The sequence below is a fragment of the Culex pipiens genome, chromosome 3, assembly GCF_016801865.2.
Source record: "Culex pipiens pallens isolate TS chromosome 3, TS_CPP_V2, whole genome shotgun sequence".
NCBI classification, from domain to species: domain Eukaryota; kingdom Metazoa; phylum Arthropoda; class Insecta; order Diptera; family Culicidae; genus Culex; species Culex pipiens.
In genome coordinates, this window is record NC_068939.1 from 92,925,681 (window position 1) to 92,944,910 (window position 19,230).

Here is a 19,230-nt window from a genome sequence, read left to right on the forward strand (position 1 = left end):
TCCAAAACATGTTTTTTAAAGAAAAAGGTCACAAATTTTTGCGCGCCCAAAATATGATGTTCATTATTTTAAAGCAAAAAATTTTTCTCGTCTTTTGCAACCAGTTTCATTAAGATTGATGCAGGGAATCATGAGAAATAAGCGATTTTGTTCTTCAATCCAGCAGAAAGAAATGCGATTTTTGGCAAGTGACCTCATTTTGGCGCCACCTACATTTGAAACACAGTCGCGCTGCAAAACCTCAATTCTAGATTAAATTTTCAAAACAACCTATCCCTCATGGGTTTCCTATGCAGATAGGGCCTTTTGAAAATTTAATCGAGAATTGAGCGATTGTATTGAGTCACTAAAATAAAGTTTCTTATGCAAAATGCAAAAATGTGTGATTTTTTCAACACATATATTTCATCCATGCTCCATCCATCACACGCTGCAATTAGAATTTTTGTAAACACAAAAAAAAAATGCAACCGACGGGACTTAAACCCAGCACCAACAGTAAGGACTGACGCCTTAGCCCGCTCGGCCATCAGACCGATGATGAACGGAAAGGATAAACGCATATATGAGCTTGACATTTCGGTCAAGGTTTCCCATACTGATGGGCTACATATTTCAGGGTGTAATATTACATAGAATTTCATTAAATAATGCAACATTTATTTTACACCCAGGCCTTTTACACGCAGCTGGATTACTAAATTTTTTGCTGTGTAATATTACTTTAAGCTCATCCACCAAGCCAGATGAATGAACAGAATCGACGTAACACCTTATAACACCGACCAACAAAATTTCTGCGCAGGCTCAACTCGAGGGGAAACATGAAGTTTGAGGTCCTCAGAAACACGTGCAATTTGAATTTTTCAAAAATATTCAGGCAGGAATGGTTTTTCTCCAAAGTTTGTATGGAGGATTAGTGCTGTTCGCAACACCCACATATCGCATGCAAATTTTTGCTTGTATGCACCAGCAACGAACCGCCTTAATTCTCAATACAAAGTTTTGAGAAAAATCATTCGGCCCAAATGGATGTACTTTGGGATGTACACGTTTTGTTGGTTTGAGTCTGTTCTATCCGAAACCAACCAGAAAAATCAAAATATTGTATTTCAACATAGCTAAAACTGCTGTCCCAATTCGCCCCAGTTGACAGTTTTTTCAATGAACATTTCATAATATTGGTAATAACAATCTGCTCCGTGATTTGGGAGATCAAACTCTTTTACAAATATTTGTAGTGACCTCAAAGTAAATAGTTATAATGTTGACCAAAATTAATGTAATTTTACGCATTATCACAAAAGGGATGCCAGTAAGTTTTTGAATACATAAAAATGCAAATTTTTAAGAAGTTACTTTGGAAGATACAGTTTTAAGATTGAATACAAAGTTTACTTACAGCTTAGCAAAATAGTTTATATCTAGAGTTTTTTTTAAAGGTCCTATAAGCTAATGTGTTTCATATGAAAACTCTAGATATAACATTTGAAATAGTAAATAAATCTTCTCTGAACTAAGTTTTGCAATCTTTCTCAGCTTTGTTTAGATTACTTTAACATTTTAAAACTTTTTTAATATGGTATCTTCAAATACTTTGATTCGAGATATTTATTTAGAGATCGTAAAGTATCTGTAAACGCCTTTAGCTAATAATACGACCATTCATTTATACAGTGAGTCAAATCGGGCTGTAGTAGACGAAATTGGATGCTTAATATTGCAAGGTGTGGGTTTTTTTGTCCGCTATTTGACCACCATAAAACTTCCCTCTTAAACCGGGTTAAACCGGTTCCGGGACAATCCGGATTGTATTTGATCCGAAACAGTATTTTTGGTCTAAAAATGTCGTCAATAAAAAAGATGGAATCAATGTATTCTTTGAACAAATATTGTTGAAACTTGTTCAATAGAGACTCTTACAGTATAAAATAGCAATTTTATAAAAATAGTTGTTTATAAACTAATGTTTTGATAAGTTTAACTTAAAAATCTAAATTTTAACATTTTTTTAATATAAACTTACTAAACAAATTTATCAGAAGTTCCAAGTTGTCACAAACTGGCTAGAGGTACTTGTATTTGACACAGATACAACATTTCATAAAAGAATTCTCTTAAATCGATCAGATTTTGAACTTTTATTAGGGGTACGGACAATTATTTAACCTCTTATTTAATTTTTTTTTTCAGAAAACTATTTTTGTAATTTTTTAAAATTGGTTTTTTATACAAATTCAACGACAGGATCTTGAAGAGGACATTCTGCCGCGTCGATTGATGTATAAAACATGGTACTTTAGTGGAATTTCATGTACTTTTACATCACAAAAAGTTTCCGTACGGACAAATATTTGACTCACTGTAGGGGAAGATGGGGTAATATGCACCCCCTAAGGAAAAACTGTGATTTCTCAACCATTACAGAATAACTGTGGAAGAATTTTGTTCGAGGTTCTAAAACAACTATTATTCTTCGTCATCCATGTGAAAAAAGTCTTAAAAACCCTCATAATTGTTCGAAAATATCGAATTTCTAAAAACATTTTTGATTCATTTCAAACAACCATGCGGGGCAATATGCACCGCAACATTGGGGCAAAATGCACTACAACAACGGGGCAAAATGCACCACAACATGGGGCAAAATGCACCGGGTAAAAGCAGTTTTCACTAGTCACCACTAGATGACACCGCTGTTTTTACAAAGGAGTTTCAGAGCGGGGCATTATGCCCCGACCACGCTTTTTGCAGAAAATTTAATTAAAAATGCATTTTTTTGATGTTTTTGGAATCATTTATCTACAGAATAGTGAAGATTATGGCAAAAACTGTATACCTCAATACATACAATAGCAATACATGCTTTTTATATTGTCCAAAAATCATAATGAAAGTTCAATGAAAATTTGATGAAAACAAAACATTTTAAAGTTTTGCAAATAACTTAAGCTGTTTTTATACTACGATGCTCAAATTTTTCCAACATGGTTTATTAATGTTAAGCTTCCAATTTCTGTGAGTTTTTCCCCGGAAAATTCTTCCAATTACCGAGAAAAGCAGGGGGTGCATAATACCCCCTCTCCCCCTACATTTTTTTGTCGCTGTTGAGACACTTCCTTGTTTAATATTGTTGAGTTGAGAGCTGCTGTCGACGTAATTCGTAATTAAATTATTATGAATTTTAAATATAGTTTTAAAAAGAAGAGTTATAAAAAATTCCTCTTCATACACAAACTACGAATCGCTTAAAGCGATAATTTTACAGATAATCCCCTTGAGGACAATTGGTACACAATTGACCACACACGATAATCCGCGATTATCTTTTCAATTTAGCCGCCCGGATGAGAAGCAACTGGTGCTGCTATTATCCGCGGTGGCCCCCGCATGAAAAGCTGGCAAAGCTGCCCCAAAACAGATCATGCGGAGAAGCCCCATCCATGTAACGTGCTCCTTCAACGTACGGAACATGTAAACACACATATTCTAGGGACAACAACATACAGCAGCACGGAACCAACAGAAAAACTTAGGTGTCAAACAAAGTGTTTCGTGATGTCTTACAATTCTACCAGGATAGATGTGTACACATGCCTAGGCCGGGCGATGTACCCACATTTATTCTCAATTACGTCCACACCCAGATCTGGTTTGGGGCTGCTAGTAGACAGGACCAGGACCGGACCGGACCGGCAACGGCACTAGTCCGAAACCGTAACCGCAGCCAACAGCCCGACAGTTGCCGGCCGTGTTGTATAGTTGTGGGTAGGTACATGAATGTAATCCGACACTTGGAGCGGCACTAATTATACGGAAAGGAGGAAGTTGGACTGCGTTCATCCCTCCTCTACCTGTCCACCATCAACTGTCCCCTCCACAGGATATGTGTGTGTGTCGGCTAGCGGACTAATACTGTAAAAGGAAATGGTAATTTCACGCCCGAACAATTACCACCGACGTCGTTTGGGGAGCTGGGGATAGTTCTACATTTATATATGCGAGACACTGTATACCATCGGTGACTGCTGAATTGACATTTGTACAGCTAAACTCTTTGAAATCAGCTAGGCACAATCAAATAAAGTCAATAAATGAACATGATTGCTGACTTGTAACATCCCTAATCTGGAAGCTTTAAAAACATTCCTTCAATTTGGTTTAAATTTGAACGTATATGTAGACATTAACCCTAAAATTTAGCAAAACATTGTAAAACGATCAAAAAGGGTTCGTAAACAAACAGTGAAACCACCAACAACGTTAGCAGGACGCTCTGTTTGTTTACAAATCATCTTTGGTCCTTTAACATTATTTTGCTAGATTGGTAAACTTTTTCTCTTACACATGTAAACAATATATGATTGATATTTATTTGTTCAACGATTTTGTGACTTTAAAATTAATGCTGTCAGACGTTCCAATTAACGAATTCAATTCCACTCTGATATGTGGCCTAATAGAAATAATAACGATCCGCGAGAGTTAAAATTTTCATCATAAAATTTTATTCTTATAGGGGAACAGCATCTAATTCCATCGTGCCTCTAATGTTGTAATATCAGCACTTTGACGTTCAATTACAGCATATAAAATGCGATTTCAATTGAAATTGAGTGATAAATAGCTCGACTGGAAGTGAGCAAGCAAATTTAAAAGTTTTTTTAAAATAGGTTGATAAAATAATGAAAATCAGCTAATTAGATGCAGTTAGGAGCGAGTGCTTTCAGCTAAACAATAGTCTACTTTTGTTACATAATTGTCCTCTTATATTTAGCTGATTTCTGCTAAATTTGATTCGACATTAATTAAACCAAAAACCGCCTCCCTTCGGTGTGCTGTCCATTAATCTTCCTCAGTATGGTTCTCGGGAGTCCATGTTTCACCGGAGAGGGAGCGTCCCCACCTCTGGACCAGCCAGTCGACGCCATCGATCGGGGCGGCAAGAGTCCTGCTGGGGCTCTAATGTTTCGGCCCACCGCTGGTCGACATGTTCCAGTTGAAGGATCGCTCTGGGGTGGCATTAACCCCAACAGTCTTGGCGCACCACACGCACTTGGAGCAGAACCGGACGGACACCCGGGCAACGACGACAACGATTAAACAGCAAGAACTAATGGTTAATTGAAGGTACCATTTTCATCGCGGGTGTTCTTCCTGTGAACGCCAGTTTCGTTACACAAGCTCAAGGTTTCACCTTTTTGCGTTTTGATACCATTAAAGGAAACGGGCTTAATTTTTCAATGGTTTAAATGTTTTATGTAATTCTCGAATTAATTTAGTACATTAGGGCATGAATAAAAAAAATTATCAATAGTTCCCGTAGTTTTGAAGATACTAAAATATCTGTAGAGCAATTCTAGCTCAAATCGAGAATTGTTCTGGTACTTTTGTACCCGACCCTCTCCGATTTCAATGAAACTTTTTACACATGTTAACCTAGGCCTATATAAGCAATTTTTGTGTATATGGAGCCAGTTGCACTCGAAAATGACATTTGAGAAAAGCGTAAGTTATTTAAATATTTATGTATTTTGTAATTTAAAAATTACTGTAACTCAAGGCCGTTGCATCGTATCAAAAAGTGGTCAAAGACAAACTTGTAGGAAATTGGACGGGCTTTCTGAAAAAATACACTGAAAGAAAAATACACGCCATTTCTATGAGATTTTTCAGTTTTTAAGTTTAAAAGTTAAATTTAAAAAGTATGTCTCGATTTTTCTTAGATCGAAATTTTTGAGGAAATAGCCTAAGATGTTACAAAAAGACTCATGAAAAATGCAGGATGGAGCAACTCACCTAAAAAAATACAAAAATCATTTACTAAAACTGTTTTTTTTTCTGAAAAGTGGTCTAAACGTAAAAAAATTCAAAACCGATAGTGGTAAACGATTCCCCAGACAATTCTACATTAAAGTCTCCATATTGACCATTGTCCTATGTCCAATCCTTGTGAAGATACAGCGGTTTTAAAAATAAAAATGTTGAAAAAATAGGTTTTTTGGTTGTTTTTGGCCATTTCTATTTGACAGACTTGATTTTTCAGACTGAGTTTTTCAGAAAAATTGCAGAGGTTTAACATTTTTGATGACAGTGAGTTTTTTTGGAACTTTGAGTACGCCATCGAATCGTAAGTCCAATTAACATAAAAGTCCCTTTGACACCTCATTTCCAAAACATTATCATTTCAGGCTGCAAGTATTGAACAACATGCCTTTTAAGAATGTTAGAAAATTAAAGGGGTCGTACCGCTCCTCCGTAACGATACACTCAACCCCCGATGGACACCAACTGTTGTCATACGATCGGGGTCATTTTTTAGTTTGACACCCCTCGAACACGGAGTTCACACACACTACCAAACGTTTGTTTGAAAGTGTGAGTGAGCGCCGTGTAAAAAGTGACAGTTCGTCACTTTTTAGTTTGACTTTGACCAACCAACGGGTACAAACTAAAAAAGTGTCAAACGAAAAAGTGACCAACCAGCGGGGGTTGAGTGTATATCGAAAAATGGATTTCTGATTCTTGATCAAGAACTCTTATGAAAATCGAAAAGGGATAAGGACAAACCAAATATTTTAAAATAACTGTAAACATTCGAAAACCAATATCTTTTCAGGAAAATGTATTTTTTATCGTATACTTTCACTAAAACTTTATGTTATATTGAAATATATTTTTGCACACTGTTTTTAAGAGATTTTTGAACGGCGAACATAATCTTTAAAAAATATTTGCAATATGCTATATAAAGTTGAATTTTTATTTTATTTTGAAAGGCACAATATATTCTAATTGTAATTTGTTGGTTTATTGGATACGACAACTTACTAGTTTACTCTTTTGATCAGGTTAGGGAGATACATTTATTCCAGTTATAAGAGATCCATGACAATGCAGTGTTCACTTGGTAATAGATAAACCATCTTCATTATCATGAAGAATTATAAAACCATATTCCATTTTGTTAAATATTGTCATAGAGAAAAATATGATTTTTTTAATACCTAAACCATCCGTCTCGTCTCAAGATAGCAGATAGTTGGTCACTTCAGCTTTAAGAACTCTACAGTACAGTCACTCGACATCAACAACAACCACCACAAAACTCGTCAACGGAATCTTGACTCTTGAAGCTTCGGAAACAAAAGTGGGTTGTGTGTTGTGAATAATTGTAACAATTCTCTCGCAGTTTTCCCATTCTTGCTTCGCTCGCTCTCCTTCTTCTCTCCCGCTCACGCTACGCTCACGATTTTCCCAAACCGGGCGCGCTCTCGCTGCTCTCCAACACAGAGTTGAGGCGCTCGTTTGAAGGAAAATTGAACCCACCGCTGAAAATATGTGTGTGGAAAATGCTGTACGCGAAGCAAGAAGCAGTGCAGCAGGGCACAGAAAAACGCACACATACTTTTCCGAATCGATATTTTCGATATTTTTCGAACGTGCGTGTTTCTATTGTGCACTTTAAGGTGAGCAATTAACTTTCGGAAAAATGGGGGTTTCGATTTGAAGGGAAATGGGTAAAACTCGACAGGAGAAACCAGATTTGATTTTGAGACACTGCCACCTGTGTCTGCGAGAAGGAGAAGGGTTCTCTTTCCGCTCAAGTCCTGTGTCCACCCCCACTGACACTGACTGGTTCTGCCCATGGGACAAAGATTTTTCTTTGTGCAATTTCACCACACGATTTTTTTTTTTGCATGTACAAGGGAATAGAAGAAAAGTTTTTCATTGTTGCTTTTCTTTAGGTCAGTTCAAATGAATCTAAAAATTAAAATCGGATGAATTCAAATAGAAGTCATACACACCCCTTCACTCGAGAAAATCGGAATTTCAATTCACCTTTTTTCGCAGGTCCTCGATGATATCCGCAGGATCACATTTTCTGCGTTACACACACTGTACTCCACAATGGTTGAGGACAGGAACACAGCTAGAGCTAGTTTGCCGGAGGCACTCCTTAGTTCCCTGGAATGGCTCCTACCAGGAATGCCAGGCTCCTTTCCGTTTCATTCCCAGGACACACCACACCTACTTGTTCTTCGTTTCAGCAATTTTCCTGCAGACCAATTCCGTTTTTCCTGTGGCTTTGTTTGACCCTTTTCTACGGGTTACCTCCACCCACTTGGTGAATAAAAAAAAAAGAACTATTCACAGCCAAAACCACGTTCGCACAAACTTTTTTCACTCCCTTGCTCCATTCTCGAGGATTTCACTGACTGACCCAAAGGGTAGAGCGAGGGACGAGGACATCCGCACCCAGCCAGGACGACACACGCCAATCCGTTTTTCTTTCTGTCTATTCCAAAAGCGCCGGAAGTAGCACCCCAGCACTAGATCACTAGAACGCGGCCACGGTGGCCAACCACCCCGAAAAAAGAACCTAGAATCATCCCCGAACACACACGCACTCACGCACGGATGGGACTTTTCCTTTGGCTTTTCTTCTTTTTCCCTTTTGAATTTTCCTGCTCCTCCTCACTGCACAAGGGAGGAAAAAGAGTCAAACCGATTTTCCGCCTGGCTTTTTAGTCTCGTTTCAGGGAAAACGTGCGCACTATCGAACGGCCGAATCTCGACTGAAGAGCGCCGACGACGACGTGGTCCTCGCGAGCTCGGAAAATCGGAGTTTTCCCCGAGCTCGAGAGCCTAGCTTTTCATGAGCAAGCTCGCTCTCGCTCTCACTTACTCTCAAGCGCTCTCCCACGTGCTCTCGCAAAGGATTGTATTGGTGCAGGTAGGACTCCCATGTGTTGTAGCGCGCGCGAGGTTATGTTTATGTTGTGGTGGAGAGGCGGTGGGAGGAGGCTCAAACGGCGCGGTTTTTAAGCCTTCGCCTTATGGCATTCACATCTACACAGTCAGAACAAGCAACGTTTGCGGGAGAGAAGGAAGGATCCTATCAACTAGTGTACCCCAGAATCACCAAGACGAAGTGGGTTTCGGGATGAGAGACTTGATAAGAGAGCGGAAGAGAGAGAGAGAGAGAGAGAGAGAGAGAGAGAGAGAGTTTGCCAACGCAAACCATCTGAAACGGTTAATCGTGAAGAAAAGCATATTTTTAATGGAGGCGCGTGGTCTATCGTGCTTTTGAGCAGTACTCCAGATTTTAGTTCTAATTTTGTTCTTAATTTTTTTTTATCATCTTCGGCACTCGCCGCACAGACTACAACTTATGTCCTATTTTTAATCCTAGTTTTGAATACACATTTTGACATTCCAAACACAAACACATCTGCTACATCATTAAACACTCGACAGCAAGCATTTGATTATAAAAAAAATAAAGTGCAGCCAAAACAATAATAAAAAAGTGCTTGCACAATGACGGGCAATAGAGTTATCTACGTGCGCATTTATTGCGTGTACGTACTCGAGAAAGTTTGAGGTTACATTTTGTCCGTACGACAATTTTAAATGGATTGCTAGCGTGAGTGCAAGAAACATCGTATATGAAAGCTCTATTGTGCAGACACAGAATATTAAAAAAATATTTTTTTGTTTTCAGATTTTTTTAAGGTTATTGGAATGCAAAACGTTTTGAAATACGGCTTATAATATGGCCTATTTACAAACAAAACGCCAATTCCAGAGTTTTTTTTTTAAAAAAAAAAGGTGTTTCATATGTTTATAGTACCTAATATAAAAAAAAAACTCTGGATTTATACCGATAGACTAATTTAAATAACATAGGTCATTTAGGGTGGAATCGAGTTACATGGGAAAATTGAAAATGATAAAAATCCAACCAGCAACCCATTTTTTGGGTCCCTTTTAGGGTCCCAATCAACATACCAAATTTTGGAAGCGATTGGTTAAGCTAGGCCTGCCCAACATCCGGCCCTTGAAGCCATTTCATCTGGCCCTCGACGGCTTTTCAAAATACTTGTATGACTGGCCCTTAAGGCTGTTCATGAGATATTGAAAAAATAAGTTCAGTGTCCAATTTTCAAAACAATATAGGATTGAGATCAAATTTTAATTAGGAAGTTTCATTTTTGCTACAGAAATAAAATGTTGCCAATTCAACTTATTATCTGGATTTTGCTTTTAGGGACCATCCATAAACCACGTGGACACTTTAGGGGGGGGGGGGGGTATGGCGATTGTCCACGATCCATACAAAAAAGATTTTTTTTGTATGGACAATTGTCCACGAAGGGGGGGGGGGGGGGTAAAAGATTCCCAAAAAAGTGTCCACGTGGTTTATGGATGGTCCCTTATGTATTAAAAGAAATCGAGTTCAAACATTCTTTAAGTTTGAATTTGATTCTTATCATTTCAATATTGAGATTTTAAGAATCAATCAGTAAAACGAGTACGTATTCAATCAGTAAACTGAAGAATAGCGCAAGAAAACAAATGTAAAAATGTGAAATATCTTTATGAAAAAACTTGGATTGTTGTCTAAAAATATAAAGAAAGACACAATTATGCATTTTTTCCAAAAAAAAATCAGTAATATAGTTTCGTTTGAAAAAAAATTTAAAAAAGTAAATCGATCATACTTAAAATGAAGATTGCTACAAATATTTTCAAACTAAAAAAAATCCTAAAATGATTCAAGAATTCAGGGAGCAACACTGCATTTTTTTTCATAAACTTCAAATTTAAAGAATAATGAATTGAAAACTATTTAGAAACTTGCAACGACCAATTAAATTTGATTTTTTAAAGATTATGATATCAGGGTATTAAATTTAATTTTAAACAAATAGAAATAAATCAACATTATTTTTTGCAAATTACTTTTCTTTCTTAAAACCAAAATATATTAATCATATTTGCTACCAAGTTTGCAACACTATTTATAAATGTGTATACTAAAAAAATAATTCAACTAATTTTATGAGAAAAAATGTTTACTTGTTCAACTATTATCAAACATTACTTCCGGACCGACACAGCTTCAGGAAAATCAAATAAGGTCCGCAGCCCAAGCCAAAAGGTTCGTGGCATCACACAAAAGTTACAGAGCATACAAAAGTAGTGTATTGAAATAATCGACGTTCCATAGGTCGCCTTCCCAAAGGTGTCTGATAAGATCCAACTTGTGATAATACACTAAGCAATCGAATCCAGAAGAGAAAAGAACACCAGATGTAGGGGCAGGGGGGCAGAATGGGCCACCCTTGGATTTGGGCTTTAGAATGGATTTAGACCAACTATAAGGCAAGGGTCTTATAAAAGACGTCAAATAACATCACCACACCGAAAACGACGTTTGAATTCATTGTATTTTTCGAATTATGAGCAAAAATGTAAATTTATTGACAAAACCACGCAAATGTTGGTACGCACACGGAATCGGTTGTTGCGTTTGAAACGGAATACGTAAACGATTCGAATTGAATTCCATTTCAGAATTATCCCGCCCGTGTGGATCAATCGTACCGCGCACTGAACTCACAATCCAGAGGTCGCCGGTTCGAATCCCGTGGCGGGCGCTCTAAAATTATTTGTGAAAATATGGTTATTCGACGTCGTTTCTCCGTGCCATACTTGCATACACTTAGGAGCCTAGGGTGGGGAAGCCTTGTAGATGTAGATAAAAAGGAAGACACTAGTGGTTGGTACTAGCAATGATGGCCGACAGCTATAAAGTCAACTTCGTTTTTTTTTTCAGAATTACGATTGAGTTAACTGGGATACGTTGCCAGTTCCGGTTTATTTTGCATCGACCAATCTGTTTCCCTTGACATTCAGTCCCCCTCCCCCCTGTCACATACTTTTCCTAGCGAGAAATTAAAAGTGAGAGTGTGTGCGTGCAACATGGAGTTAAACTTATTGAAAAGCCATGGTAAGATTCACAACAACTGCACAGAAAGTTTAACTCCATGTTGCGATTTGACAGTTCGATACCTTTAACATGAGCTGTCACAAGTTTTCCTTCCCCTCCCCCTATCAATGGACGTAATTTTTGTACGAACCCTACTTAAACAAATTAAGGAAAGTGCGGAAAGTGTGATGCATGAGGTGAAAATATGAATCTACTCTGATATTTTCTTTCAGTGCATGGACGTTTGCATTTGAGTTACGTCATTCAAGAATGTATCGTGTTGATTGTTTTCGCTTCTTCCGGCTGTGAAAATTGCGCGCTTTGCAAATTAACGAATTTTAATTGTTTTGGTTTCCCGTTGTAATAAGTTCGTAAACTACCTAGTAATCAATTAGGGATTCATAATGTATTTATCATTTCTCTTCTTTCAGAATCCCTCCTTCCCGCTCGAATGGTCATCGATATCATTCGCGCTTCCGAGCTCCTCGCGCGCACCGGTCACATCATTCTGCCGGACAAACCCTGCGTCCCGCACCGGCTGGAGGCCGTTGTTCGCGGCGATCCCAACCCGTCCAAGATCGTCCAGGCGGTGCTGGTGCTCAACTTTAAACACTTCCGCCAAACGACGGTGGTGGCCGGTGGCCATGTTTGCTGGGTGAAAAATGAAAACGAAGTAGACGGTGCCCTGCAACAGCAGTACACGGAGGTCAACCTGAATTTGCGCAAAAAGACGCTCAAGAACCCGATGCCGGAGGAACTGCGGCGGGTGTGCAGCGGGCTGCACAAGAAGGTTTGGTTGGGTGGAGGGTTGCAATTTTTGAAATTTTAACAGTTTATTTGATTTAGATCGCCAATGACCGAGTTTTGCTGCACTTTGTGTCGCGTGGTCTACCGGAACCGTCGGATGTTGGTCGGTTTGCTACCGGTAGAAGGGCGCGAACCGTTTCGGTCGAGGACATACACCGGTGGGTCGGTTCAAAGGTGCTGCTGGTGCTGGATTTTTCCAGGGCGGGACTGATGATTGAGACGTTGGGCGACGGGCGCAAGTTGCGCGACGACACGATCATTATGGCCGCTTGCCGAAAGGATGAAGAGCTGAAGGCGTGTCCGAACGGTCCGGCGGATTTGTTTACGAGTTGTTTGACGACACCGCTGAAGATGGCGCTCAGATATCACCTGATCAAGTCTGGACCGATGCTGGGAATGAGTGACGAACGGTTGGTTGACGTTCCCGGGAGGTTGAGCCAACGGCCGACGATGAAGGGGGAGCTGAACTGGATCTTGACGGCTATTCTGGATGCAATCGCTTGGGATAGTTTTGATTCGGAGACGTTTGGACGGTTCTACCGGCAGGATGCTGTGATGGCAAGTCTATTTCGCAACTTTCTGCTGGCGGATCGCGTAATGCCTTTGTTTGGAGCACATCCGATGACCTTTCCCGCGTTGAAGACTTGCGCGTATCATCATATATGGCAGCATTGGGACTACGTGCTGGATATGGCCTTTACCCAGCGTCAGGACCAGCTACAGTTTGGAAGCCCGGCTCAACCTTTCCCATTCTTCGAGCAGCAAATGAAGGCTTTTGAAGTGTGGCTTTCTGGTGGCGTCGTATCGCACCCGCAACAGCTTCCGATCATTTTGCAGACCCTTCTGTCGCCGTCCTATCGAATGCGGGCCTTGGACCTGCTAGCAAAGTTTACTGCCGATGTCCCGAACGCCGTTGACATGTTTCTACAGCTGGACATGTTTCCGTACCTCGTCAAGATCATCAAGACCGGATTCAAAAGGTTCGCCTCTCCGTTGCTCAAAATTTGCACCAACGTTCTCGCCGTCGACCTCGGCTGCCGTGAGTTGCTCCAGATCGACCGGACGTGGCCGCACTTTCAGAAAACGTTCGACACATCCGATTTGAAGATGATCGCCAGCGACGAAGATCGTGCCAACGCGTTGTTCATTTTGGCGCGGCTGCTTCAGGGCCACCCGGAGGCTCAGCGCATCGCCCGAGAGCAAGGATTCGTTAAGGTTTGCATGAACCTCTTGTTGGCGGCGCCAAAAATTCGGCAGTGGAGTTTGCTTTGCTTGGGTTGCTTTTGGGATGACAACGTTGAGGGCAAGATGCATGCAGATTCGGCGGAAGCGCACGAGCTGGTGCTGAAGGCGTTGGACGATGACGTGGCTGAGGTTCGCGCTGCAGCGGTTTGGGCCATGAGCACCTTCGTGACGGCAGATTTTGATTGGTCTATTCGTATGACTTGGAAAATTGCGGCCGAAATCAACAGTACGGTCCGGAAGCTGTATTTGGTTGCGATTCAGCAAGTCGTGCTTCATAAACTGGCGGAAATTAGAAAGTTGTTCGAAAATCAAGCCATGCAGGTTTCTTCACCAATTCTGAGGTTCTTGAATATCCTCAGGAAGGATCCTAATCCGTTCATCGTAAAAATGGCTCAAGCTGTAGTCGATTTTGCGAAATCTGAGCCACAACCAGAGCATCTTCCATTGTCAAGCTATTCGTCATACTTCTTGGAACAATCTGTAACTAAATTCAACGAAAGAACCAATCCTGTCCCCACAGAACCCAAGCTGGACGACACCAAGCGTGGCAACACGTGGAATGGGCGATCAAAAAGCAAGCAATTTAGTCTTCAGAAAGACTCGTCCATGAAGTTTAGACACCCTCCACAGCACCTCGCTCTCAACCCCTGTGAAGACTCCCTCGTTCTAGCCACCGGATCGCTCCTACTCTGGAAAAGCCTCAACTCCAACAACGAACTCACGTGGCATGCCGAAAACACCCCAACAAACACCACCGTAACATCCCTGCAGTTCATCACCACATCCCACGAAACCCCTATCCTGGCTGGCTACAGCGACGGCACCGTCCGGCTGTGGCACACGACCCGCCATACGTCCCCACTGGTATCGTTCCGAGCACGCGACGAACCATTCCCCACCAACCTTCACCTCGGTTGGCAACGCCATGCCGAGCGAATCGTTGCCGCTGGCGAGCACACTCAACTGTGGGACATTCGGGCGGAACGCAAGATAGCGGATCTTCCATCCGGATGCGACCTTCCGGTGACGTCCGTCACCTGCAGCACCACGGATTCCTCGTTCGCCCTGGGATACCGCGACGGTCACTCGCGCATCTTTGACGTGCGACTGCCGGAGGTCTGTATCAGCGTCATCCCGGCACATCGTGCCGGCCAAGCGGTCGTAGCCAGTAGCATTCGTGGCGAAGACTCGTCACTCGCCGTCTGTCTTGAAGGTGGCGCATTCTGTCGGATTGACCGACGCTACCCGGAGAGACCGCTGACCAGTTGGCAGGTGGACCGAGAGTCGTCGCTTGCCGCCATTCATCCAACTGCACCGCTGGTAGGGTTCGGCGGTGCGCGTGGAGTTTGCCTGTACAATGTGGACGGCGAAGTGCAGAGTAAGCTCAAAATGGGACATGCAGCAACGGCGATGGCCTTTCACCAGGACCAGATTCAGTTGGTTGTGGGTGGAGGCGATGGGAAGGTTTCGCTTTACTCGAATCGGAAGAATACGCTTTGGTGAGTAGACTGGACATTCTGTAGTTAAAATGTGAACAATGTTGACCTTTTTTCTATTTTCTAGATTGCAACAACGTGGATGACCTGAAGAACATCGGTCGTTATTTCTTGTAAGTAAAATCCTAAGTTCATTAATCTGACCTAATTTTCGTTTTCGTTTTTCATGAAACAAAGGTTTAAACTACTTGACTTTTGATGACCACACTTTTTTGTTGAAACTTGATACAACATCTCAATAAAATTTGTATGGGAACAGTTAAAGAACATTTTTTAACAAGGCGTAACTTCGAATTCACAAAATCAAGATATCAGCAATTTCTTCAAAGACTTCATGAAATATGTCTGGATAAAGTAGAGTGAACAGTTGGTAACAAATTCCTTTTAAAACGGCAACACATAAAAGTCTACCTATCCATCGATGGTAGTACCTTCTTCCAGCAAAGCCTCCTCTACATCTGGAGATCACTAAACGACACGGAGACGCAAATCGACCATGTTCATATCGATGGTAGGCACAACTCGGACGTAATCGACGTCAGAAACTACTTCAATGCCTGTCCGAAGTCAACAAGATGAGGTCGCTGCCCAGTACGCACGGGACTGATGCGACTCGAAGAAGTGTTGCCCAGACGAGGGTGCGCTCGCCGAAGGCCTGATGGAACCGTATGGAAGCAGCCATCAACGTAGCGCCATCGGGTACGTGGACCGTGTTCGACGAGGAATGTCAGACGTGAGAACAAGGAGTCGTACAAACAGTTGCGAAAACAGCAAACCCATCTCTTCCGGGATAAGAAGCGCCACCTTTAAAATTTGGAGTGCCAGGACATGGAACACTTGTATCGCTGAAATGAAACGCGTAAGTTCTACCTACAAGAAACTCAGTCATTCCCGGAAAGGCTTCATGCCGCGAGCCGAAATGGGCCGGGGTAAGGAAGGAGAAATATTGACGGACGAGCATGAGGTGATCGAGAGGTAGAAGCAGCATTTCGACGAGCACCTGAACGGCCCAGAGTTAAGGATGCCATCAAGAAGCTGAAGAACAACAAAACAGCGGGTAAGGATTGTATCGGTGCGGAACTCATCAAGATGGGCCCGGAGAAGCTGGCGGCCTGTCTGCACCGAACAGCGATAACTAAAAAACCCCGAAAAGAATAATCTAAACAGAAATGACAAAAAATTAACAGAAACAAAAAAACAACAACACATGAAGTGCCTCGTGGCGCGGTGGTTGGCGGCTTCGGCTGCCGATCCCTAAGTAGCGGGTCCGATTCCCGCCTTATCCTCCTGGCCTTCTATCGGATGGGGAAGTAAAACGTCGGTCCATTTGCGTAAAAGAGGTTTTGGGTGACTCACCACACATAACCTTCGGACGCCTAGAAATGAGCAGAAACTTGCAACAGAGACCACAAAAGACCCCGGGGTCGTTAAAATGGATTGCTTTGCTTTTTTATGAACAACAAAAGATAAACATTAAAGCGGTAGGGGAGCTGGGGGTAAGACGGCCAGGCGGGGTAAGACGGCCACCACACTGTTTTAATAAGTATACTAATGAATATTACTAAAATGTTTAGCAATACTGTTCCTCATGCTAAATAATGCATATGGAGTCACCTTTGCCAGAAATATTGTTTGAAATAGTATAAAAATAGCTCAAAATAAACAAATAATTTTTGAACTTGAAACTGGATGTAATTTTCATGAATTACAACTTAGGCATTTTTGTTAAATAACAATATGTTTTCCTGTCTTCAAATATTTTTTCATGTTAAATTGAAGTTTTCCCTAGATTATGCCCCTCGAAAAAGTAAAAAAAATGCGATGAGCTATTTACAAAAAATGTTTAAAAAAAATATTTATTTGGGGGCAAGACGGCCACCTCCTCCGGGGGTAAGACGGCCACCTTGCGGCCACCCGTAATTTGTGGATTTTATTTGATATAGGTTATATTTTTGACGGTTTTTGACTATTCAGACATATTTGTAGATAAGGAAAAAGCATTTTCAATAAAACTATATCCATTTTTAATCAAAATGCTGTTAACTACCTGTTGGAGATCTACTGCCGATGATTGAATTTGTTACCCTAGATATAAGAATTTTGGACTGTTCTAATGTAATCATGAATTGTTGCGTTCTCTCAATCAATCTCTTATCGCTCTCTGCGATCTTTTGCATTTCCGCCGACGATCGTCAGCACGATCGATCGGGTAGCCGATAGGGAGCTGCGGCTCATTAGGTTTAGTCTGTATTCGACAACGCTCGCAAGAATACATCGAGGAGGAACTTCTGCCAAAAATCACGTTTCGCTTTTTTCTTTGAATAAATGGCCCAAGTCAAAGCCGTATAGTTTTTCTTCGAAAGTTGTTTTACTTTTTTGGCAAGTTCCCCACCGAAGCAAACCCCACGGAGAAGACGTCCTGCCGAGTAGCTGCCCAGTTTGCGTACACTACCGTTTCGACAACATTCTTTACTGTGATATAGCAAACTCATTGAATAGTATGAAATCCTATCAAACTTTTCATAAAAATCGCGAATTTAATATTGTTTACATAATTTTGATTTACTTATTCTAATCGAAATACACAAACTAATTATTTTGCATCAAATTGTGTTTGTTTTGTAGTAAAAATGCACAGTTTTTCATAAAATGTGGTCGCAATAATATGAAATTCACTGAACCAAAATATTAAATTTTTTAAACAGCATTTTTCTTCACATTTGAAATCTGATTTTTTTCAATCAAAATAGTTATGATGTTCAGAGAAGTTCAACCAACCATGTAGGTATTTGGGTGGATTTAGCCGTCTTACCCCGCGTATTTCATATATACACGATTTCAATTATTTTTTTTAAATTGCTGAAAAGTATGGAAAATTGATTTTTAGACCAACTAATTTATGTTATTTCTATAATGGATTAGTAGTAGAACAATATGTACGTAATTTGAGATCAAAATAATCTGTTGTGTAAATTTTATTAGACTTCTCCCTTAAGCGGCGTATGCACTTCGGAAGGAATCGGTCAAGAAAAATTTCAAATGGGCAGCAGCGACAGCGAAAGCAAGCCAGAGAGGGTGAAGAAAAGCCCCAAGAAAATGCTCCCTCTCCTTTGTTCTGCTGTTCGTAAAGCTGTTTCTTGACCCCTTTCCTTCCGATCTCCATACTAGCCTTTAGGGTGGCCGTCTTACCCCCATCTCCCCTATACGCACTTCGGAAGGAACCGGTCAAGAAAAAAATCAAATGGGCAGCAGCGGCAGCGCAAGCAAGTCAGAGAGGGTGAAGAAAAGCCCCAAGAAATCGTTGCCTCTCCTTTGTTCTGCTGTTCGTAAAGCTGTTTCTTGACCCCTTTCTTTCCGATCTGCGTACTAGCCTTTACCCTAGATGGACATCCGGTATAGTTTCACACATTTCGGTTGGACAGGTTTACGTCTGAAAAATCTGTAAAACTAGTTCTTTAAGGGTTTACATACATGTATAAAATCTTAAAATTTCATGTCACAGAAAATTTAATAAATCAACTTAAAAGATGATTTTCAATCAATGCTAAAATAACGATTTAAGACGATTTAAGCTGAAAATTTTGCCATGCACAAAGCAAACTGTCAAACTTTGCTAGCGTTTTTCTCTGAACACCGAGTTGATTTACGGGTGCCACGATATCTCGAGATGGGATAGACCAAATTGGCTGAAATTTGGGGTGAAGACTCGCAAGATATATCCCGTGTGCATGACGAAGCCCGATTTTGAAATTTTGCATTTAAAAAAAAATACAAAAATCTAAAACTTTAGATTTTTTTATGAAAAACATAAAAATATTTTTATTATTTTTATCACCTTTTTGAAAATCGGCCTTCGTCATGCACACAGGACCGGTTTAACGAGTCTTCACCAAAATTTTGAGC

At 40.7% G+C, this 19,230-nt stretch overlaps 2 protein-coding genes across 10 annotated transcripts in view; one reads left to right on the top strand and one right to left on the bottom strand.

Annotated features, from left to right (window-relative positions):
• LOC120413416 (potassium voltage-gated channel protein Shab) overlaps nucleotides 1-8,596 on the bottom strand; it is a 148,438-nt gene extending 139,842 nt beyond the window's left edge. For 7 of the 9 annotated variants that reach the window (XM_039574229.2, XM_052711041.1, XM_039574226.2 and 4 more), the window contains exon 1: nucleotides 7,843-8,595. The gene's annotated coding sequence lies outside the window, so the exon portion shown is untranslated. Of the gene's footprint in view, nucleotides 1-7,808 lie in introns of all 9 variants that reach the window. The other 2 variants (XM_052711040.1, XM_039574231.2) reach the window with 2 other exon arrangements.
• A 3,445-nt stretch (nucleotides 8,597-12,041) lies between these two features.
• On the top strand, nucleotides 12,042-15,617 carry LOC120413428 (regulatory-associated protein of mTOR-like). Its single transcript, XM_039574240.2, has 4 exons — nucleotides 12,042-12,146; nucleotides 12,211-12,569; nucleotides 12,626-15,330; nucleotides 15,395-15,617. Coding segments are annotated over exons 2-4 (3,045 nt in total). The 5' UTR covers nucleotides 12,042-12,146; nucleotides 12,211-12,230; the 3' UTR covers nucleotides 15,396-15,617.
• The last annotated feature ends 3,613 nt before the right edge of the window (nucleotides 15,618-19,230 follow it).

Excerpts from the sequence above, each read along its gene's own strand:
- LOC120413428 (XM_039574240.2), top strand. The coding sequence starts at position 12,231 with ATGGTCATCGATATCATTCGCGCTTCCGAGCTCCTCGCGCGCACCGGT. Across the intron at positions 12,570-12,625 it reads GCAGCGGGCTGCACAAGAAG|ATCGCCAATGACCGAGTTTT; the intron begins GTTTGGTTGGGT and ends TATTTGATTTAG.